Source organism: Amblyomma maculatum, chromosome 10 (assembly GCF_055883805.1).
Source record: "Amblyomma maculatum isolate TAMU_Amacu chromosome 10, ASM5588380v1, whole genome shotgun sequence".
Lineage (NCBI taxonomy): Eukaryota > Metazoa > Arthropoda > Arachnida > Ixodida > Ixodidae > Amblyomma > Amblyomma maculatum.
The window spans coordinates 5,621,214-5,645,057 of NC_139353.1; the positions used below are offsets into that span (position 1 = coordinate 5,621,214).

Genomic DNA, 23,844 nt, shown 5'->3' on the forward strand with positions numbered 1-23,844 from the left:
GTGAAGGTCACATGAAGCTCTAATTTAGTGCCACGCGAAGACCGGCTCTGCCTAGTGTAGTGAAACGTTCGGTTCAAAAGTTGCATTCATGCAAAGGGAAGGAAAGCATAGCAGGGGGCGCAGAAAGTTACAGTGGGTGGATGAAAAAGTTTGCTGGGGTCAAGTGGATGCAGCTAGTACAGGACCGGACTAATTAGATGAACATGGGAGAGGCCTTAGCTCAGCAGTGGCAAAGAAGACGCAGTATACTTTTGGTTGACAGCACGGAATCATGGACACCCGCTCTTAATTAGTGAAGGTCACATGAAGCTCTAATTTAGTGCCACGCGAGACCAGACCGGCTCTGCCTAGTGTAGTGGAACGTTCGCTTCAAAAGTTGCATTCATGCAAAGGGAAGGAAAGCATAGCAGGGGGCGCAGAAAGTTACAGTGGGTGGATGAAAAAGTTTGCTGGGGTCAAGTGGATGCAGCTAGTACAGGACCGGACTAATTAGATGAACATGGGAGAGGCCTTAGCTCAGCAGTGGCAAAGAAGACGCAGTATACTTTTGGTTGACAGCACGGAATCATGGACACCCGCTATTAATTAGTGAAGGTCACATGAAGCTCTAATTTAGTGCCACGCGAAGACCGGCTCTGCCTAGTGTAGTGGAACGTTCGCTTCAAAAGTTGCATTCATGCAAAGGGAAGGAAAGCATAGCAGGGGGCGCAGAAAGTTACAGTGGGTGGATGAAAAAGTTTGCTGGGGTCAAGTGGATGCAGCTAGTACAGGACCGGACTAATTAGATGAACATGGGAGAGGCCTTAGCTCAGCAGTGGCAAAGAAGACGCAGTATACTTTTGGTTGACAGCACGGAATCATGGACACCCGCTCTTAATTAGTGAAGGTCACATGAAGCTCTAATTTAGTGCCACGCGAAGACCGGCTCTGCCTAGTGTAGTGGAACGTTCGCTTCAAAAGTTGCATTCATGCAAAGGGAAGGAAAGCATAGCAGGGGGCGCAGAAAGTTACAGTGGGTGGATGAAAAAGTTTGCTGGGGTCAAGTGGATGCAGCTAGTACAGGACCGGACTAATTAGATGAACATGGGAGAGGCCTTAGCTCAGCAGTGGCAAAGAAGACGCAGTATACTTTTGGTTGACAGCACGGAATCATGGACACCCGCTCTTAATTAGTGAAGGTCACATGAAGCTCTAATTTAGTGCCACGCGAAGACCGGCTCTGCCTAGTGTAGTGGAACGTTCGCTTCAAAAGTTGCATTCATGCAAAGGGAAGGAAAGCATAGCAGGGGGCGCAGAAAGTTACAGTGGGTGGATGAAGAAGTTTGCTGGGGTCAAGTGGATGCAGCTAGTACAGAACCGGACTAATTAGATGAACATGGGAGAGGCCTTAGCTCAGCAGTGGCAAAGAAGACGCAGTATACTTTTGGTTGACAGCACGGAATCATGGACACCCGCTCTTAATTAGTGAAGGTCACATGAAGCTCTAATTTAGTGCCACGCGAAGACCGGCTGTATCTAGTGTAGTGGAGCTTTCGCTTCAAAAGCTGGGTGGATGAAGAAGTTTGCTGGGGTCAAGTGGATGCAGCTAGTAAGTACAGGACCGGACTAATTAGATGAACATGGGAGAGGCCTTAGCTCAGCAGTGGCAAAGAAGACGCAGTATACTTTTGGTTGACAGCACGGAATCATGGACACCCGCTCTTAATTAGTGAAGGTCACATGAAGCTCTAATTTAGTGCCACGCGAAGACCGGCTGTATCTAGTGTAGTGGAGCTTTCGCTTCAAAAGCTGGGTGGATGAAGAAGTTTGCTGGGGTCAAGTGGATGCAGCTAGTACAGGACCGGACTAATTAGATGAATATGGGAGAGGCCTTAGCTCAGCAGTGGCAAAGAAGACGCAGTATACTTTTGGTTGACAGCACGGAATCATGGACACCCGCTCTTAATTAGTGAAGGTCACATGAAGCTCTAATTTAGTGCCGCGCGAAGACCGGCTGTATCTAGTGTAGTGGAGCTTTCGCTTCAAAAGCTGGGTGGATGAAGAAGTTTGCTGGGGTCAAGTGGATGCAGCTAGTACAGGACCGGACTAATTAGATGAATATGGGAGAGGCCTTAGCTCAGCAGTGGCAAAGAAGACGCAGTATACTTTTGGTTGACAGCACGGAATCATGGACACCCGCTCTTAATTAGTGAAGGTCACATGAAGCTCTAATTTAGTGCCACGCGAAGACCGGCTGTATCTAGTGTAGTGGAGCTTTCGCTTCAAAAGCTGGGTGGATGAAGAAGTTTGCTGGGGTCAAGTGGATGCAGCTAGTACAGGACCGGACTAATTAGATGAATATGGGAGAGGCCTTAGCTCAGCAGTGGCAAAGAAGACGCAGTATACTTTTGGTTGACAGCACGGAATCATGGACACCCGCTCTTAATTAGTGAAGGTCATATGAAGCTCTAATTTAGTGCCACGCGAAGACCGGCTGTATCTAGTGTAGTGGAGCTTTCGCTTCAAAAGCTGGGTGGATGAAGAAGTTTGCTGGGGTCAAGTGGATGCAGCTAGTACAGGACCGGACTAATTAGATGAACATGGGAGAGGCCTTAGCTCAGCAGTGGCAAAGAAGACGCAGTATACTTTTGGTTGACAGCACGGAATCATGGACACCCGCTCTTAATTAGTGAAGGTCACATGAAGCTCTAATTTAGTGCCACGCGAAGACCGGCTGTATCTAGTGTAGTGGAGCTTTCGCTTCAAAAGCTGGGTGGATGAAGAAGTTTGCTGGGGTCAAGTGGATGCAGCTAGTACAGGACCGGACTAATTAGATGAATATGGGAGAGGCCTTAGCTCAGCAGTGGCAAAGAAGACGCAGTATACTTTTGGTTGACAGCACGGAATCATGGACACCCGCTCTTAATTAGTGAAGGTCACATGAAGCTCTAATTTAGTGCCACGCGAAGACCGGCTGTATCTAGTGTAGTGGAGCTTTCGCTTCAAAAGCTGGGTGGATGAAGAAGTTTGCTGGGGTCAAGTGGATGCAGCTAGTACAGGACCGGACTAATTAGATGAATATGGGAGAGGCCTTAGCTCAGCAGTGGCAAAGAAGACGCAGTATACTTTTGGTTGACAGCACGGAATCATGGACACCCGCTCTTAATTAGTGAAGGTCACATGAAGCTCTAATTTAGTGCCACGCGAAGACCGGCTGTATCTAGTGTAGTGGAGCTTTCGCTTCAAAAGCTGGGTGGATGAAGAAGTTTGCTGGGGTCAAGTGGATGCAGCTAGTACAGGACCGGACTAATTAGATGAATATGGGAGAGGCCTTAGCTCAGCAGTGGCAAAGAAGACGCAGTATACTTTTGGTTGACAGCACGGAATCATGGACACCCGCTCTTAATTAGTGAAGGTCACATGAAGCTCTAATTTAGTGCCACGCGAAGACCGGCTGTACCTAGTGTAGTGGAGCTTTCGCTTCAAAAGCTGGATTCATGCAAAGGGAAGGAAAGCATAGCAGGGGGCGCAGAAAGTTACAGTGGGTGGATGAAAAAGTTTGCTGGGGTCAAGTGGATGCAGCTAGTACAGGACCGGGCTAATTAGATGAATATGGGAGAGGCCTTAGCTCAGCAGTGGGTTAAGTCCGGTTGATGATGATGATGTTTCGGTGACATGCGCAGTTGGCATTGCAGCGACAGCCTGGTCGCGTGGCGTGCGTTGATAAATAGCTATACCAATCGCGCGCGAGCGAAACATCGGAATAAGGACGCAGAAGAGACTCGTGACGACATAACCTGGGTTGGAAAATTTGCTCCCCCCCCTCCCCTTTTCTTTTTGTTGCTTTGTCAGCTTATTTCCGGGTAGTCTCGCATAGTTGAGCATCCTGCCGGCTATGCATAACGAAGTCTCGGTTCATCATACCGCATCTTATTAGGGCAGAGGGAGTTGAGGCCGTTGCACGCTCGGGTGCGTGCGACTGACACCCGAGTCAGCCCTAACTGCCAAGATAGCTTTCCAAGTGGCACGTCGCCATCATCATCCGCGGGACGCCTACGTCACATGGGCGCGCGCGGTCGAAAAGCGAGGAAGCAGCGCCGAGCGTTTTTTTAACGAGGTCAATGGCGAAGGTCTTCCCCCTCCCGTGCCTGCTATAGCCCCCCTGCGACTCTTGCCGCTCGCTGTTCTGACGTCATATAGGGCGAGCTCCCGTGGCGTCATCGCCTCGGAGGGCAGCTAAGCAATCGGCAGACCGAGTGGGAACTCCCGTACCCGCATCCGTGCACTCGTTTGCACCGCTTGTAGCGCGCTGCATATGGTGTTGTTGTTTTGTCGCATCGCTGGCTTTGGTGACGGTCTCTTCCCCTCGGGGTACCATTGTCTTTCAGCGCTTCAGAGCGGCGAGCTTAACTTTCCCCGGGTCCGTTATTCTCAACTCTCCCCCTCACTTCTCGCCGCACACGCGCACTCATCCTTTGGGCCCTGTTTTCGTCCCATGGTGCTTTTCAAAGTGGACCCTTTTAAATGTCGTCACAGCGTTCAATACGGTGCCCGTAAAATAATAAAAATAAAAAAGAGGCTTTTTGAGGGTCCGTGAAATGTCAGCCGCAGTTTTCTGCGAGGGGTGCCCCGCTTCAGTACCGACCCAACAAGAAGAGAAAAACAGCATCTTTCTCCTGAAGTTATTTCAACTCCTCGTATATACTGCATGTTATAAAATCGCGCAGGAAATTTCAAACTTGAACATAGAAAATCCTCGCCGACATATACGGTTATTAGTTGCGAGCACCGAGCCGACGCAGTCCAAAGAAAAGTGTGCTCACTTTGTGGATATTTTCTGGTATACTTTGCGAATGCCCCCCCCCCCCCCCCTTCCTTTTTTTTTTTTTCCGTGTCCATTTTTTCCGTGGATGCTTTCTTCGGGGACGCTTTTACTGGAAGCCAAGCTCACCTTGGGCAATTTTTAACGCGAGGGCGTTAATGTCACAGCTGGGAGCACAGCTGCTATAGGGAAAATTGGGATTTGTATAGAAAAGGTTAGGCGTCACACGCGCAGCGGCGCGGAATCTAAAAGCGGCTGAATAATTACATAAATTGCGACTCCAAGGTCTCGCCATCAGTTCCTCTGAAAAGATTCTGAGATAGGAATTTAACGCTGGATAGAGCCCGAGTCATACTAGCTACTCCTATTGTCCTTATTATCGGTCGATTGCGATCGTTTGCGTGTTTCCGTAGGTCGAGTATGTCTGCATCTTCCTCCCGGGTGTATTCGCGTGTCCTGACTTGGCGTTCTCCTCTGCGTGCAGGCTGCAGGGCTGGCGTCCTAGAGCATCATGAAGATCAAGGACGGAGACCTGTCCTCCCGGACGGCCACCAGGACATCGGACCCCGCCGGCGACAAGGTATGCGTTCACATACACGGGCCAGTGCTAAATCTCTCTGATGAATGATGCGTTCTGAGGCTCACCATGGCGCGTAGCAAAAGTCGTGCTCCAGAAATTTTCGGGGAGAATAAGGGTGGAGGAGAAAAAGTAGCTCCCTTTCATTAAACCGGTTGAGACGTCGTGTGAAAGCAAATGGCGCACCAGAGACGACGAGGGAGGGTTTGCTGCAGGGCATCTGTTGATCATGCCGTCGTCCCATTCGCCGCTTCGGTGGCTCGACAACGGCTGACGTCAGTTGCTATGACAACCAGGCATGATGGCATCACACAGAGAAACTAGAGGCGAGGGATTAATGAATAAGTGATTTCGCACTGAAAGCAGAAGTTACTGGGCATGGTACGCAGCATGTGGACAGTAAACGAAGTCAGTTTTTTTTTTTTTTTAATTTCATCATATTGTTACGGACGAAGGATGAAGAAGAGGGGAGTGGCGTGGGCAGGTCGCGCGCGCGCTAGGCCCGCTCACAGATTCATTAAACGTCATCTCACGACCATCTAACATCTTTCTGTCCTCTGTTCTCCTGTTGTCATCGCTTGCCGCCACGTAACATTTGGTTGGAGGTGCGGGGTACGTCATCCCCATCCTCGCCTTGGAGCATCGACGCCACCTGTAAGCCGGGACCATCAACCGAGGGCCCAGGGACATCGCCGAGCAGCTTCGCCCCAGCTGACCTATAGCTACCACCGCCCAGCCCCCAGCCCGGACCTAAAGACAAGGAGAACAGGCAGACCAATCAGAACCGAGACGAAGGACCCGAAAGACCCGAATGACCCGAAGGAACCGATGGACACGAGCACGCCGCGCCCGCCCAAGCTGCCCTACGTGACCTCGAGCCATCGGTCCCATGGACTCTGGTGACGGATGGTTGACAGCTCCAGGGGAGGCGGATCACCCATGCATTAGACATCGTTGTTGTTGTTGTTGTTGTTCTTCTCTAATTTGATGGCACATACCCACACAGGGGGATCGGCCAAGAATTGGGGTGCATAGATATTAGATTTTGAGATGTATAACTACATCGCAAAAATTAATAGAAATAAATGCTAGGGAATAGAGAAGGAAATGTAAATATAAAAAACTAAAATAAAAAAGAGTAAATACTAACGCACGCAGTAGGAGAATACTAAGATTTATATTTACAGATTAAAAATTCAAAGCATATTAGCAAGGCAGACGTTTTGTTTCTATTAAGAAGTTTTGAATGGCGTTAAAAACAGGCCTGTGGCTGTACCCAAGCATGGTGGCACCGAACGATAATAAAATTTGGCTGCTCAAATTAAGACCCAGCTGTTGTAACGGCTTCTCTAAATACCGTTTTCTCATCATGGTAAAACGGCGGCAAAATATCAAGAAATTATCTATTGTTTCCGGTTCCCCGCAGAATGCGCAGACGGGAGAAAGCGCCAAACCAGACCTGTGCATATAGAAATTTAGGGGCGGAATACGACAGCGTAGCCTGGTTAGAGAGACCTGTCTGCCTTGATTGACATTATTTCCTATTCCAGGCATACTTGAGATGCAGGTAGCCGTCCGATGATAAAACAGATCCAGACTGCGTGCTTAATAAGGAACGCCTCCGAAATCGTGCTGCTGCTGTGTACGCTGTTGCCGGGAGGATGAGCAACACAGGGCCGTTCAGAGATTCTTTAGCTAGTCTATCAGCAACTTCATTGGCTGTCACATTACTGTGGCCTGGTACTCACACTATATGTATGAGGCTAAAATGTGAGGGGAGCAATGAAAGAAAAGGTGCTTAATATTGGCGAATCCATATTCGAAGAAAGCGACAAGCACAAGGAATAAGAGTGTAATTATAGCCACTGTTGAGTATGGTGGGTCTAGTTTGCGCAGAGCAAGCACCACCACCAGCAACTCCGCCTGGAAAATTGGGGTAAAATCCGGAAGACGGACTGAAAAAGCCCAGTCTAAAAGCGGACAGAATATTCCAACGCCGGCCTTTTCATGAAATTGAGAAGCATCAGTTGCTATCAATATGCGAACCGTTCAATTCTTACTTCTTCCTCTTCTTCAAGCATCCAGACACGCCCATCATCATGCCATGGAATCATCAGCAGTAAACTTCCTCGTCTACGATCGGGACGATCGCTCGGTGGCCCCAGGTCATGTTACGGACAATTCAAGAAAGAAGAAGCGGGCAGTGGCGCAGGCAGGAGCGCGTGCGCTAGGCCCGCTCACAGATTCATTAAACGTCATCTCACGACCATCGAGCATCTTCTCTCTGTCCTCTGTTCTCCTGTTGTCATCGCTTGCCGCCACGTAACAATATCAAACAAGCCAGAGGCATCGAAGTTCTTCGAAGTCCTTGAACTTGTAATCTAGTATGATGGATGCTTAGCTTTCCAGGAAAGGTGGACCAGTTTTGATCGCGGAAGGATTATCCCGGACAACCGCTGAACACGCGCTTTGCGCGGACCGCGCGTTTTTGGCCGACCGAGGCCAAAAAGTTCTTTACGTATATGTTGCTTTTTTTAGAAATATAAGGTCCAGAAATTAAAAAAGGAACTCGCTTTATATTGATTTCAACCGTGGGGCTCTATTAGAGGCTGCGATGGACACCATGTCTTAACTAGTTGGCTAATTAACTAAATACGTTGATTAACATTTAAAAATATTTCAAGAAGTGTGTTGTATTTGTATAGCCGATAGAAAAAAAAATATTTAATGAATTGTAGCGTGCGCTTTACGGGGCAAACCCGACAGGCGGATTCACATCGTAACACAGCGGCAGCCCGCATTGCTCTGTTGGCTGCGCGATGGTTCGTCCTCATTTCCGCTTCGACCGGCCTCGGTATCCAATGCGTGTTGTGATCCCGTTCGCAATCCGGTCTCAAAGCGCCAAGGCGGAGCGATCTTCGCTGGACGTGCTGGCTATCACTGATTTACGGTGATCAGGCTGACACGCGGAGCTCGGAATTTTTTAGCCTCCACATTTGCATTGATGTTCTCGTGGACAAAGGTTCATTTTTTCTTTCTTTTTTTTTTCTTGCCTGGCAATGAGTGGCACGTGTTGCTTATACTTGTTTTCTCCCTTTGACCTAAGCTTCCGAGGGGAGGCTGCTTCTCTTGTGTGTTTTCTTCAAAAGTGACTTGTATAAATTGCATCTTTCAGCAATAAATCCAGTTGCGAGTTAGCGCTTTGTTAGCTTTCTTTTTTTTTTTTTATCATGATATTTCTACAGGCCCTGGTGGATGTTCTTTTTTTGTTCGGAGCGTGCTGTCGACTCGGGCGAGTGATAATTTACGTCAGGGTTAAAGCAGCTTCGGTGAGCTCACGACGCACACGGGACGATCCCCGCGCAGCACGTGTGGGGCACATGTGTTCGTGATTGCAAGGCGGGACACTGCTTCGTCCCTGTCAGGATGCGCATTGTCTTTCGGATGACAGAGTTCGCCTTAACCGCGATCCATTATGGCGCTTGCGGCAACGCGGCCGACAGTCGTCGTGTGTTGTCATGCACGTTTGCAATGCACAGTTGCATGTGCGGTCGAACGGATGTCACGGGTGACGTGTGCGCCGGCGGTTATTGTAGTGAGGGGGTGTTCCCATTCCAGTGATTTTAACAACACACACTGTGGGGATCGTTAGTATTACGCGTTCGATTGAGGGTGATTCGTACTGTATCCTTCTCCCCCATCTTCTTCTATAGAGCGCAGCTCTTAATCGCCAATTCGTGGGTTGAGCGTAGACTTTCATCTCATAACCGGAAGAGCGAACGAGAAGCAGAGCAGAGGATGAAAAGAGAGTGAGTGCTGCGTGTAGCGCGAGGAGTAAAAGAGGAAGATGCACTGTGGAAGCAGGGGGAAGAAAGTGGAGGAGGAGGGTACGGCGGCGGTAGGCGAGAGGGGAGAAATCTGCCACGAGGCTGTTCGATTCACCTGCACCGCAAGATCTGGTGCTCGTGGTGCTGCACTTGGCGATTTGTTTCAGATATTACGCCGTCTACACAGAGCAAGTCTGCCCGACTCCATTCGTTTCAAAACAGGCGTTGTGCAATTCATTTCGGGAAACTGTGCATACCCCCTCTGCACTTAAAAGGGATCCTTGGCTCGTGTATGTATACCAGGGACTGCATGAATGCGAAGCAGGCAACCATTCTTGTCACTGGCAGCATTTAAGAAATTTCACGGTTATTTTTAGTCAGAATCATTAACATGTTTTGAAAACGCCGAAAAATCTGTTTCCTTTCGGAATATCTACGTGTTACCACACTGCTCATTTTCCTCTTAAACTTGGCGTGTATTGCTTCCCAAATAAATAAAACAAAAACAATAGATGCATGAAATGGTCACGTGGCGGCCTCACCCTCGTGAGCGACCGCATAATCGTGGCGTTGTCGGCAAGGGCGAGCAGTCTTCTGCCGTGGTGCATCGCTTTAGCAGTACCTCTCATCAGGCTCCCACGGGTGAGGAATGCATAAGCAAGCTCAATTTCGAGGTTTGTCCACATAAATTTGGTAGTCACCACTCTGTTGTTCATAGTCATTATTAGGTTTTGTTCAAGTTCGGGCGAAGTCAAAATTGGGGTCCAGTAGGCCAGATTTCGGGAGTGATCCGCCTGAATGTGGAAGGAACCAGTGAGTTGATCATAGTGAAACTGGTGTCCAACCTTTTGGTGGTTCACAGTGCCAAATTTGAGGGTAGCACACCTACATTTGGAGGTCACCATTGAATTGGCCGTACTCAAATTAGGTTGGTTACAGATATTGGTCAAATTCACACAAAACAGTTTCGAGGTCCGTGAGGGTTAAATATTTGTATGTGCAGAAAGACACTTTTGGGGACACTGTGCATGCCGGTCGTGTCCTAAGAGAATGGAGGACTCAGTAAACCTCGTTCGATGCCCGGATATTCCTATTTCGGTGTCCGGATGACTGGAAATTGGGGCCCATGAAGGTAATGGGAAATCGGTACTCAGATGATGGGAAATCGATGCCCAGATGATAAAAACGGGCGCCGGAATCTTTGCTCTCTGTTTTGGCTCCAAGTCACCTCGAGGTCGTCCTCAAAGCAAGCTAAATTCATTTTTTGGTTAATAAAAATTATATGTTAGTATAATTAAACAGAGCGCGAAAGCTTTTTCGCGCAGATAGAGAGTCAAGATTCCGGCGCCGATTTTTAAATCACGTTAAGAAACCCCAGGCGGTCGAAATTTCCGGAGTCCTCCACTACGGCGTCTCTGATAGCCCGAGTCGTTTTGGGTCGTTAAACCCCACAAACCAAACCAGAAATCGAAGAAATGGATGTAGACGACGACGACAGCGTGAGAGTGTATTAGTCTGCACGCGGAGTGATCGGCTGCGGCGATAATTGCGAGCAGACGACGTTTGCCAGCACTCGCCGATTTCGGCGGCTAATTTGAATTGTCGACCTTCGCGAAATTTTGTTAAGGAAATTGGGAGACTATTTGTCGCCTTTCAAGCAGACCAATTCTGTTCAATATTTTGATTACTTTCGTTGCGTCCACTTACAGAACACTGTTATTGTTTGATATTTTCTCTCACTTCGTTGGCTTTTGTTTAATGTGCATTACAATTAAGTCGCGTTTTTTTACTTTCTTATTTACATATATTTTCTTTTACAAAGCGTCGCACTTGCCTTGTGAGACTATTCTGAAGCGTTACATTTGCCTTCGAAGTAGCTATTTCGCGAACAATATTGCGCACTTTAGAAGTGACTCTGCGTTGCATTGTGGGCTGTCTTACGTCCTATACCGTCAAGCGCACTGGCCAGAGTTGGGATCGCTTGTGTCCGACTTATGTCGTAAATTGTGAAAAGAAAACAAAGACAGCTTTAAAAATAATTAATCTTTTTTGTAAAAATGACGCGTAAAACAGGCCTCCAGCGGCTTTCTCTGCATTCATCTTTACTTCCCTCCCTACTTGTTCCCGAATCGGCAAAGAGAGACTATCAACTCATTCCACTCGTCAGTGACTACAGTATACCAGATATACCTTTCCCGTTGCATACAAATGCGATATGAGGGCCTCTTCTATATATTTCCAATTGACCCAGTCCAGTACCAGCTGCCACCACCTTATCCACGCTACAAGCTCCTTATCTATCTCTCTCTTCCGCCCTCTTCACTCCGGTAGTAATCTTGTCCGGGCCATAGAGTTCCTTACACATAGAGTAAGAAACTATGGTCCGGGCATCACATGGTGTCCATTGCGATTACCATTCCCTGTTCGTGATTCCGTCACGGGATATCATAAGCTCGGTTTATTCCCACTCCTGACGTCCCATATCTTTCTCCTGTCCGTATTTTGCTTGCGTTATCACTCATTTGATCTCAAGCTTTTTCGCTAGCCCCAAATTTCGCCGCTATCATAGTTGATCACTGGTATTTAACCAGCCGATTTTCTCGGTAATTTAGGGAACGCTCTATATTCTCGTAATATGCTGCGCCATATACACAGGCGCAGTGCGGGGTCTCCACTACGAAAGGAAAACGGCGGGTAACCTTAACGTGCCCGAAAGGAAGGGAGCGGGTACATGCAAGGGAGGTATAACCGATGATCTTTTGAGGTACCTGAGTGGATTCCAAGAAGGGCCGAACACAGCGAGAGGAATGTAGTGTATATATGCCGCTGAGATTGATCATAATCTCCTTCGTGACGCGGGTGATATTATTTGCCGTGGAGCTCGAAACTAAAACAGTATATATATATGCTTGTACGCAGAGAAAAATATTACAAGGGTTCCACGCTGCTGAACCAAGCATTGAGCGAAAGCATTAGCTGCGGGTGACCGAGCGTTCTTCTTCTCTTTTTCTTCTTCCTCAGCCCACATATAAAGCCCCGCTTTAACCAAACTGTATGAACATGCCTGACGTCACGTATCACGTGAGCACCGACCGCTTTTGTGTCACGCGTTGCGCCGTAGCTGCGACCGCGCTACGCCGACTGCTTGAGTTGGTAGCCCAGCTCTCACACTAGTGTCACGTAGAGTGTGACGTCACAGCGTCACGTGGGTGCGGCAGCGCCACGCTGAAGGCTCGAAACCTAGAGTAGTATTGCTTTCGCAATAAAACATGCACGTATTTGGCCAACATGCCGCATGCGTGGCAACAGCATTCTGCTGTGAAGCGCACACAGCTCGCTATAGACGACGTCCTAGCCCGGCGCACTTTAGCGCAGGTGGTATTCTCTTCCAGGTTATTCTTTTTGCTATTGTTGTACTGACGCTCGAATGTCCACGCATGCGTCAGCGCGCGCATTTGCAATCACCGCGGGCAACGCCACGACGGGGACGATCAAGCAGCACACTAGGCCGCTTCTCCCCTCCCCGCCTTATTTTTCCCTTCATATTTTGTTTCCGAACAGCCTGCATGTGTCGTGCTCTCGGAGACAAGGGTTATTTTGGTTATTTTTTCTCCCTTATTATTTTTTTTTCTTTAACCGCGCTGATGGAAATCTTGCGTGCACCGAGGCGCGCAAAATGAACGAGGGGTTCGATGAAAGAATAAAAAAACAAAAGAAAGTGCGAAACAATGAAAAAAAAAAAAGCGAAGAGGGGGAGGGGAACCAGATTAAGCAGGGAAGGAATACAGAGATAGCGAACGAATGGCAGAAATGATAAGTAAAGGAAAAAAAGAATAAATAAATAATGGAATTAAATAAGAAAGAAAGGCAAATGCAAGAACAGCTGTGATTGCACTGTTGCTGCGTCATGGTGACAGTGCAGGGCAATAGCGGTGCTGTCGATTGCGATTTCATGTCGTGGCCCGAGCGACTAAAGGCTCATGTATACGCCGCACATCGCGCGTGTTTTGGGATTTCGCAACGCGCAGGTCCGGAGAGAGTGCATGCAAAGAGAAAGAGAGGGGGCGTTAATTTTAGGCGTCAACGTTTTATCATCAAGGGGCTCATTAACGGCCAGTGTCAAAAGACGTGACCTCCTCTGTTCGATCGCTGTTCTCGGTATATCGCGTTATGGCTGCAGGTCGTCTACTCCTCAATGACACAGCAAAGCAGCAGTTGTGCTTCAGTCGAGCGTGATTTTTTGTGAGTATAGCAAGAATTTAGCGAAAGGGGTCATTGAACCGTTTCTTACGTCTGCAGCAGCGTGTATGCAGGTGGGCGCTAGAGGTTCACCGTTTTTTTTTTTTTTTTTTTTTTATACATGGGACGTCCATCTCTGCGCCGCTGCACTGGTGCAGCGTACGTTTCTGCGAAAATTTCCCGCCTCTCGAGACACACATTAAAAAAGAAAAGGCAATGGAAAGTCTCGTTAAATGTCAGCGCAGATGTATCATTTAAGCCTCGCGTAAACAGCTGGGGTCAAACAACCGCTATAATTTTGTATGTTCCCCTGAGAAAGCCGCGGTGGTTCTGTGGTTAGGGCTCTCGACTACTGAACCCAAGGACGTGACATCGAATCGCGGCCGCGGCGGCCGCTTTTCGATGAAGGCGAAAAGCAAGGCGCCCGTGTGCTATGCGATGCACGTTAAAGAATTCCAGGCGGTCGAAATTTCAGATTGTCTTCACTACGGCGTCTCTCATAGCTTGAGTGACTTTAGAATTAAGCCTTGCAAACCAGACTAAAGGTAATTTGAGGCAAATGCGTGTGGTTTTTGTGCACTGTTCTGGCTTTCCGTTGTACCTGGCTGTTCAAATTGCACCTGTGTGAGCCGCGGTTCGCCAGAGCGTTCTCCCTGTTAATCGGGGATCCGTATTTATCGCAACCCCGTTGCGAGTAGCACTTGTGTTGTACGTGTTTCCTAACTGTTGGTCCTATCGTTTTGCGCTAAATAAGATGAATTTTAAGACTGATTACCAACTAGAGCCCAACGGTTAATGCTTTTAAGATCCGCATTAAAGTTGCTCATGAAGCTAACTCTGTTGGGATAAAGAAGCGAACGTTAAAATCATATTTGCATAAACGCATTCTGTTGGGCCAGTCACAGTAATGCGCAGGCCATCGACCCACAAAGAGGAGGTCGGTGCTGGCCCATAAAGTTGCTTACTTGACCTCTGGAAACAAAGCACGTACGCATTGGGCACGATTGGACAAGATGTGGTGCATGCACAGCGCGTTGTTGTAGACCCACGGCCAAGCGTTTGAGTGCAGAGAGATTTCTTGGTGTGTATTTTCATGGCCAAAAAATAAATGCCGGGGAAGTGAGAAGTAGACAAAGAAACACCGAAAAAAAAAAATAATAGAACTTAACACACGCAGGAAATGGACTCCGGGACTCGTAGTCAAGTGATTAAAAAAAATGGCAAGGCAGATTATTAAGTTCCAGTAAGAAGTTTTAAATGGGGGCAAAAACAGACCTGTAGCTGTACCCAAGTATAGTGATGCTAAACGACAATAAGATCGAATGCTCCAACTAATAAGACCAAGATGTTACAATCGCTTCTCCAGAAAGTGTTCTCATCATAGTGAAGCAGCGGCAGGACGATAAGGAATGATCTAATTACTCTTGTTCACCGCAAAATGCGCAGGCGGGAGAAAGCGGCAAACCAGGCCTGTGCAGGTAAAATTGAGGGGCGGGATACGGCAGCGTATTATAGCCTTGTTGACAGACCTCAAGCAGCCGTGATGTACATGATTTACCGCGTCACGAATACTTGGGAGGCAGGTAATCATCAGATCTTAAAATATATTAATTTGCATACATAATAAGGTGCGTCTACGAAACCTCGCTGTTGTGAGGTACGCTGTATCCGGGAGGATAACACGGGGCTATCGAATGTGCACTGCTGTGGCCTGGTAGCCATATCGCGTGCACAACGCGGCGGCTGCGTTTCGATGGAGGCGAAACAAAGAGGCGTCCGTGTGCTGTTTGAGGTCAGCGCACCTTAAATATCCCCAGGTGGTCGAAATTACCCCGTAGCCCTCCACTATGGCTCCTCTTTCTCTCTTTCCACTTTCACTCCCACCTTCCTCCCTTCCCGTATACGGCGCCCGACTACTGTGCCAGAGTCTCGGCGGCTGCGTTTCGATGGAGGCGAAATGAAGAGGCGTCCGTGTGCTGTGCGATGTCAGCGCACGTTAAAGATCTCCAGGTGGTCGAAATTACTCCGCAGCCCTCCACTACGGCTCCTCTTTTTCTCCTTAGGCCACTACGGCTCCTCTTTTTCTCCTTCCACTTTCACTCCCACCTTCCTCCCTTCCCTTACGGCGCGGTTCAGGTGTCCACAGAAACAAGTGTGACAGATACTGTGCCTTTCCCTTCCTGTGAACCAATTATTATTATTATAAGGCTCAAATTTGGAGGGAGCTGTGATAGGAAGGTGTTTAAAGTTTGAGTCGAAGCAAGGTGGTGGTGAAAAACATTTATTAGATAATATTTACATGAGAGAGAGGAAAAAAAAAAGTGGGAGGCAGGCCTTAAGGGCCAGCCTCTTACAAAGTTTAGCAAGGGCGAGCACGAGAATATAGAGCCGGTAATGACAGCTGCTGCAGAAAAAGTGGAGCAAGCACTACCGCCAGAAACTGTGCTTGAAAAATCGGGACCAAATCCGGAAGTGGCGAAGCGGGGCAGTCTAGAAGCGGACAGTATATTCCTAACAGCTGCCTTTTCGTTACATTGAGTTGCTATCGTTATGCTAATAGGAAGGATAACCCATTTAGAATTCGGGGTGATAAATATTTAGCATTATTGGGAAAATGTCTCAAGACCCGCTGATTTGCGGCGGGAGAATTTTAGGAAGGAGGATCGACTCGATTGTCTCGTTGTCTAGACACCCGCATGAGAGCGATTTGTAGGTTGGGTATAGCATGTGCTTGTTTCCCTTACAAAGGCCCAATGTCGCTCACAGTGGTGGTGGCGGCTTCTTCCGCGGCTGAGGAGTTGTGCAGAGTGAAATGCACGACGGGATTGCACCGTACTCACTGCGCTTCACTGAATTTTCCTATCGAAAGACTCTAATGTAGACAGCGGCGCATTTCCGACCACTACTTGCTAAGGAAAGAGGGAGGAGAAGCCGTGTCATGTACGTTTGCATCGGGAACGTTCGAGTCGGACTTTGTGAATACTAATCCATTTGGTGGCTTTCGCTACGCACATCTGCCGTCATTTTTGTTGCAACATTACGCCAGGTTTCGCCTCGTCGCGTAGCCGATGGGCACGAATGTCCTTGAACGGCCGTTGCCTAGCAACCTTTTCAGTTCAGAAGAACGCTCGGTCACCCGCAGCTAATGCTTTCGCTCCACATTCGGTGCAGCAGCGTTGAAACCTTGTCATTTAAGTTGTTTTCTTTTTTTTTTTTTAAGCTTGTTGAAAATCGTAAGATTGAAATACGTTAAAGAATACATAAGGCCAGGGCGTGGAATTCACCTGTGGCGATCAACTAAATAATTTAGTAATACCTTCTCGACCAGTTCTGGCTTCGACCGATGGACAACGGCGGTGTCGTCAATAACGGATTCCTGGCGTATGAGTTAGGGCAAAAAAAAAAAAATAAATAAACCTTTCATATCGCCACTGATTATTCACTTTTCTCCAATCAAGATTTGGGCATTCTTGCATAGATACTTGCGAATTAAAGTGAATCATAACAGCGACACTTCACGTGACCTCAGCGCGTCTGTAACTTCTGTCCGGAAACCGAAACTTCATAAAGAGAAAAAATTCAGTTCTAAATTATTTATTACTTTTTCGAGCAATCCACGTAGATGTTCATGTTTTGTAATGTACTGTGCGTGCACCATTGCCAGGACAGGACTCGCAACGAAAATTTGATGCCTCTACTGCTTTAAGCAAAAGTCGCAAAAAGACGTAGTTTTATTTATTGTACATACTTTCAAGGTCGGTAGGCACAACAGAAAGGAGTGGTAGAGTACATTATTTGCAGAACGAGAAAAAAAAAAAAACAATGAAGGAACTATAAGGCACTTTCAACAGCGAGCTTGAAATTCGTGCTGCCACAAATGGTGACTGAGGAGGCGGGAAGGTGGTTCCATTCAGTGGCGGTTCTTGGTAAGAATGAAGAATGGTATAAATTAGGGCGGCAGGATGGCACTTCAACTTTGTGTTGATGATCGATGCGATGTAACTGGGTATGGTGAAAATATTTTCTTTCACGAAAGGATTGAGGTAGTATATTTTATGAAAAAGACAAAGGCGAGAGTGCCTGCGACGTAGTGAAAGGTCAGGCAGTTGTTTTTTTTTTTTTTCGTGGATGTAACGCTAGAATGACGTGAATAATTAGAAAGGATAAAGCGCGCTCCACAGTTCTGATTCCTGAATGCTTTTCAGTGAAATAATGAGATTGGAATGCGCAGGGTCCCATATTCTAATTTTGGACGGACAAGCGTTTTGAACATGGTAAGCTTTAGTGAGGTGGGAGCGGATGCAAAGTTACGTCTTAGATAACCTAATGTTCGGTTAGCATTGTTAGTGATATATTAACATGCATGTTCCATGAGAGATTGCTAGTAATATGCAGGCCAAGATACTTATAATAGTTAACAACCGACAGGACAGTATCATTAATAAAAAAAACATAGAGAAGATTGCTTTTAAAATTGGATTTTTTTTTTTTTTAGTTGGTTGTCGCAACACACCTCACCTGGCTTGCGATTTTCTTTTTTCATGTAAGTACGCCGTTAATCTCACGACTAAGATGACTTTTACTCTCGCACTGTTCTTTCTGTTTTGTCGGAAAAAAAAAAATAAATCGAATATTTTGTTCATAAGTAAAACTTGTATTCAACGTAAAACTTTTATAACAGCGAATGTTAGATCAAAAATATCGCCCATATATTTTCACGCAACATGGTTGGGAATCACTCAAGCAACTCTAGTATAATCGGACAGCGAATGTTCGCCGACATAAACAGATAAACAAGCCATACGTAGCCGCCACTGCGCGAGCTGCGACATACCCGTCGACAACTGCACGTCGGTGGAACGAGGTATTATGGGCGTGTCCACCCGCGTCCGGGGACGATCGACTTCATGTGGCTACAGAGTGGGGAAAATGGCGCGGGGGGGGGGGGGGGGGGGGGGGGGTTGCTGTTCGACGTCGGACTTCCTACCTCGCCCGAGGAAGGAAAATAGCAAGTACTAAAAGAGAAAGCCGTTCACTGCGCGTCGCTTGGCAACCCGCAGACCATTCGTTAGACATATATCGAGTGCGGCCAGTGCTCAGAAGTGTAGCTTCCGTCGTTCCGAGTACGTTTCAAGCGTGTAGTGCACTTTGATTGTGACTATTCTTTGATCGAACGTCACTGACGCAACTTACTATCACTCGCGTACCCCCCCCCCCCCCCCTTTTTTTTTCTTTCTCCGCACGGTGCTTCGTATTTCTGCAGTTCAAACCGATTCCATTGTGGCCCTTCTATTGATTTTGTAACCGCAAGAAGAAACGGTGAATGCGGGGAGAGGAGGTTGGGTATGGCTCGATGAGCCAAATTTGCCCTCGTAAATGTAAAGGGTGAAACTCGAGGGACACAGAGTCATATGCTGTCTTCGTTGAGAGCGCTAACAATATCTACAATGTCATGTGGAAAAATCAGATTACAAAGTTTGTTGGGATAGGGGTGACCGCGGCTAACGGAGGGTAGGAATTTGATTCCATTAGGACAGTACCTGCAGCAGGCGTAGCCGTGCTGAGCAGCCTTTCGGAACCGCGAACAATAAGCGGTACAAATTGAACCATCTGCAGACACAAAAAGGGAAAAAAATCTTGCTGAGGTGTTATCGCCATCGCAGCCGCTATAGTCTTTACTAGAGCCACCATCATTGTGAGCGACTCTAAGCATGCAGTACATAATTATGTCAAACGAAGAACCTGCAGCATTGCTAGGGAGATATACTCCTCAACCTTCATCTAACCGAACAGTCAAGAGAAATCGACCTAATTTGGGTTCCAACACACGCGAGGAACGAGGCAGCCCACTCATACGCTCGAGTAGAAGCCGGCCGAGTTGTGGACGTCGCCTTGAACCTATAGCCGCTCACCTAATACCACGATTACACCACAGACTCGGGAGACTCCTCAGAGCGAAAGGTGGTGGTTATAGGAAACTTCAAACTGATACATTCCCTAACCGATACATTATTTACAATTATTTTAATTCAGAAATTTGCCCGACCTGTCACTTCTACGGTGAAATCACCAATAAACTATATAATTTGGGATGATAACATCTACCTCTAAAGGAATTCATGCCTGATCCCTCTCTTGACACGTGGAATAAAGTAATGGCCAGCGACGACCCGGACATTCAATCCCGAGTTGTGGCATGGGCCAGTGTAGCCCGGGATCTTCATGGTCTCAGAGGCACATGCTAACTACCTTCACCTTTTCTTTCAATAATATATTTCCTTCCTTCGCTATCAGAGCAATGAGTTTCTACAGCCGAGATATACGCAAAAGCCTGCCCTGTCAGATAGTTTGCGAAATCAAGTACGCATAAACGCCAACGGTTCTTGCGCCGAGTATCAGGAATTTTCCGCCAGATCCTCCAGTTCCGTTTTATGGTTGCCAGCGTGCCGTTATCAATTGCTAGGCGTTGACGGCAGACGGGGCGCGTACTATCGCTTTAACAACTTGGCGCGCATCACGGGACAGGCAGCAGAATGGTCTGGATTTAGCAGCTTAGCCCACAAACTATACAGGCTGTAGAGCCTCTATAATAAAACGAGTTTGTCATGGTGGAATGGCGGCGACGCACTGTCGCCTCCGAGATTTGCGCTCGCGTTATGCAGCCCCAAAGGCCGTAGCGTACTTCACGTTATAGACGACAGAGGGCGGCACCATTCCAAGAAGCCCGTTCAGTCTTCCGCTTGTAGGAGTTCCCGCCTTTCCACAGTGACGATGGCGCAAGAACAGTCGCTCTGCGAAACAGTTCAATTGCTCAACGTTGTGTTTTTACGGGCCTGACGCGAAGTGCAATTTGCAATAAACAAAGCTTGTTTAGCGCCTCGGAGAACCTTCCAAGGTCCTTGAAGTGCTTGAAGTGAGGGTCGACAACATAAACAACATAAAAATGAAATTAAACGCGCAGTCAAGACGCCGAGGGCCCCAGTAGAAGTTGCTTAAGGACGCAATGCCAATTCAAGCATTAAAGAAAAAAAAAAAAGCCGAAAAGCAAGACGCTGTAGTGACAAATGAAGGAAATTTTTAACATTTCAAAGTTTGAACTGAGCGGCTACTAATGAAACACAGATAGCTGATATCGCAACTGATACTGCTGGACTCGAAGCTAAAAGCTGGGAAAAAGAAGGGAGCAGCCGGCAGCAATCGTTGGTGGGAGAGACAGGCGGCGTCGTTCCCCAAGCCTTTCGCCGCGCAGTTCCCGGTCACCTGTTGCAGCCAGTGTGCAAGACGAACAGCGCAGCACAAGCCGAGCGCACGCAAAACTTCTCTCGCGGCGAGCAGCACCTCACTTCACTGCGAGTGCGTGTCCTTTGTAGCTGCCGCACTGCTGATATTTTCATTGGGCCGCCTTTTGTTGCCCTGCTAGCCCTGCGATGGCTCCCGGCGGCGGCGTGTTTGAGTCACGTGAGATCGCTGAGTCACGGCAAGTGACCAATCAACGCAGCGCGCAGCCGACAATCCGGGCCTGCCAATCTGCGCACGGCGCGCAGCAGCGAGCCAGCTCCCGTTCTCGCCCTTCTCCTTTTTTTTTTTCTTTATGCGGCTTCTTTTCTTTCTTTTTTTTTTTTTCGCGTGGTCGGTTGGATGGCCGCCATATTGTGCGACATGGCAGCATCAATGTGATCGTTGTGCGGGAGCTCGGACCCCTCCGTTTTTTTTTCTGTTTCTTCGGATCCGGCGCCCGTGTGAAGGCTTCTGTTTTTATTTTTTCCGAGCAGCGCGCTCCGTTTTAGGCTCGATCGCCAATGCGAGAAACTGTGCTAGCCGGCAGCGTCCTCCGAATTTCCCCTCGTGGATAGCCCCGTAATGGGTTGCGAGGCGGCAGCAGCAGCGGCGGCGGCTCTAGGCCTAGCGTGTTGCCCCGGACCGGAAAAGTTGCCTCCGTCTGACCGCGCCGGCTCCGTGGTCGCTGTTCGCACGGGATTCGCCGTCGGTGTGTGCATGTGAGCCGTTCCGGTGTCGGGCCCGCCGCTCCGGGAGCCGCCAGACTTTGTTTCAAACCTGGATGACGACCCCGAGGCCGCCGAAGAGGCACACGCCTTGGTGGATAATGCTCGTTCGCGAGCCTCCGCTGGATCGCACCGGTTTGCAACGACCTGGAGGGCGACCGTGAAGATTCGACGAGTCGGCCGCGCTGCCTAGGTAGGTCGCCGTCCGGGCCTCGTTTTGCTTTTCGGGGCTGGTTGTGATTGCTGGCTGCGACCATTGCCGTGATATCGTAGGTGAGGAAGAGGAAAAAAAAGTAAAATGAAACTGCTTGTCAAGGTGGAGGGGCTGGGTTCCGGCGTCCGTTCTGTCTGACTCGCGATCGCTTCTTTGAAGCCTTTCGAGCTGCAGTTCCTGCGGAAGGTGTTGCTTCCGCTGCCTCTGCACCGTTCCCGAACTGAGTTCATGGGATTCGGCGGCGAAGCTCGCTCTATTTCACTTTAGTAGCGCCCGAATTTTGCCTCGCCATTTTACGCCGGGGAAGCCCACTGGCTTCGTTAGGGCTCGCATTGACGGACAGGCCTAGAATTTTCGCCTAAATACGGTGGGAAATGTCGTCCTGTTGCTTTGCGTGCTCCACTTTTAAGGTTCGAAGTTCGGGAAAGGCACAGTCTCGTTGTCTTGCTCTGCGAGGCAGCTTCCCCGGCGCCTAGCTCCGGGTGTGTGCGCACCGCTTCTCTTTGTGCGATCGTTGCTTGCCGGCACCTGTGTCGGCAAATTCCTGAGCTTTCTCGGTTGATTGGGCGGCAGCGAGTCCTGACAGAAACCGAACTTGCCCGCGCATCGCACTAGGCACGCGCCTAACATGGAGAAAGCAGTAGAAGAGGCCTGTCGCACTTTGACGTTCGCGAGGCATGAGCGGCTCGCAGGTTTGGGCACCTGTGTGTGTGTGTGCCCGTATTCCTCCGTTTTTGCGCGCACAGTATAGCGGTTCGCATAGCGACATACAGTAATGCAAACGTCAACAGTGCTGCATGTGTGCTCGCTTCATTGTGTATGTGACATGTTCAGCTGCTTTGTCTCCCTGAGCCGCAGGCAACGAACGTCGCGCCGCCGGGTCGGGCGCTCGTCACGAAGCCGAGCTCGCACAGCTGGCTGCGCGGTGAAAGAGCGGGTTACTGTAGCGAGTGGTGGTCGCCACGGGTGAGCAGGTAGGCTTAGCCCTCGAGACAAAGTTGTCTTTCCTTGCAACTCTGTGCGTGTGTCAGTCGAAAATTGTGATTCTGCAGCGGCATCATACCCCGTGATCGCCCGTGTTCGATAGTTCAGACGGTCCAAGGGGACGCGACCCCGGTGGCTGCGAGGAGCTCATGTTGATGGATCCGGCCGTGTAGAAGTAGCAGCTTTTGTTTAAAGATATTTTCATTTTTGAGCCTAAACTTATTGCACAGGGCTTTCCGGCGGCGTTTTTCTTTTCTCGCAGAAATGACGCCTTTAACAGAAAAATAAAAAAACTGCTAGGGTCGGGAACGAGCGCGCATCGCCGCACCCTTGTTGCATCAGTGATGTAACGCGTCGCGAAAAGTGCGCCTTGCCTATCGTGCACTGCCAGTGCGTCTGCGTAGGACGGGGTCTTCGCTGTTTCTCATTCGTGCCTTTGCTGCTTCGAGAGAGTTGTACCGCTGCCGCGCGGCCTTCGCGGTAACGCGAGCGCGTCCGGATGTCTGCCGCGATGAACTGGTCTCGCCAGCAGAGCTGCCCGCCAAGGTCGTCTTGCGCTGTGCCCGTCGCAAACACTGTGCTGCGAACAGTATCGGGACTTCCGTGAGCTTTCTAGCGACTTATCTGTCTGTGCGCGGATTCTCCCTGTACACCGGCATGGGCGCGGTGCCGCCGCGGAAGTGCATTCGTCGCTGGTAATCGAACGACTACTAGGCTTGTGTTGGGCATCGGTATCGACCAGGCCGTCCCGGTCGTGTTGGAGTGCATTGCTTTACGCTCTTGACACCGTGCAAGCAAAAAAAAAAAAAGCGAGGGGGGGGGGGGGGGGTAAAGCATATCAAGAACTTACGCTTCAACCATTGGATGTGACCCTCACTGCTGTGTAAGGAATGGATTAGTTTGTGGGGTTTAACGTCCCAAAGCGACTCAGGCTATGAGACGCCGTAGTGGAGGACTCCGGAAATTTCGACCACCTGGGCTTCTTTAACGTGCACTGACATCGCACAGCACACGGGCGCCTTGCTTTTCGCCTTCATCGAAAAGCGGCCGCTGAGGCCGGGATTCGATCCCGCGTCCTTGGGCACAGTAGTCGAGCGCCGTAACCACTGCACCACCCCGGCGGGATGTGTAAGGAATGGAGGCTGTGTGGCCGTTGTATGGCTAGCTTTTGATTTTCGGAATAGGCTGACAAAGATTTG

The 23,844-nt window shown here is 48.9% G+C and overlaps 1 protein-coding gene across 15 annotated transcripts in view; it reads left to right on the forward strand.

The window, feature by feature from the left end:
* Nucleotides 1-23,844, forward strand: part of LOC146175438 (MAP/microtubule affinity-regulating kinase 3-like) — a 143,721-nt gene that overhangs the window by 62,652 nt on the left and 57,225 nt on the right. For 11 of the 15 annotated variants that reach the window (XM_084581790.1, XM_084581804.1, XM_084581789.1 and 8 more), the window contains exon 2: nucleotides 5,286-5,381. In XM_084581790.1, the coding sequence (XP_084437916.1) occupies nucleotides 5,313-5,381 (69 nt within the window). In that variant the 5' untranslated portion in view covers nucleotides 5,286-5,312. Of the gene's footprint in view, nucleotides 1-5,285; nucleotides 5,382-21,046; nucleotides 21,641-23,844 lie in introns of those variants that run through there. The other 4 variants (XM_084581798.1, XM_084581797.1, XM_084581800.1 and 1 more) reach the window with 2 other exon arrangements.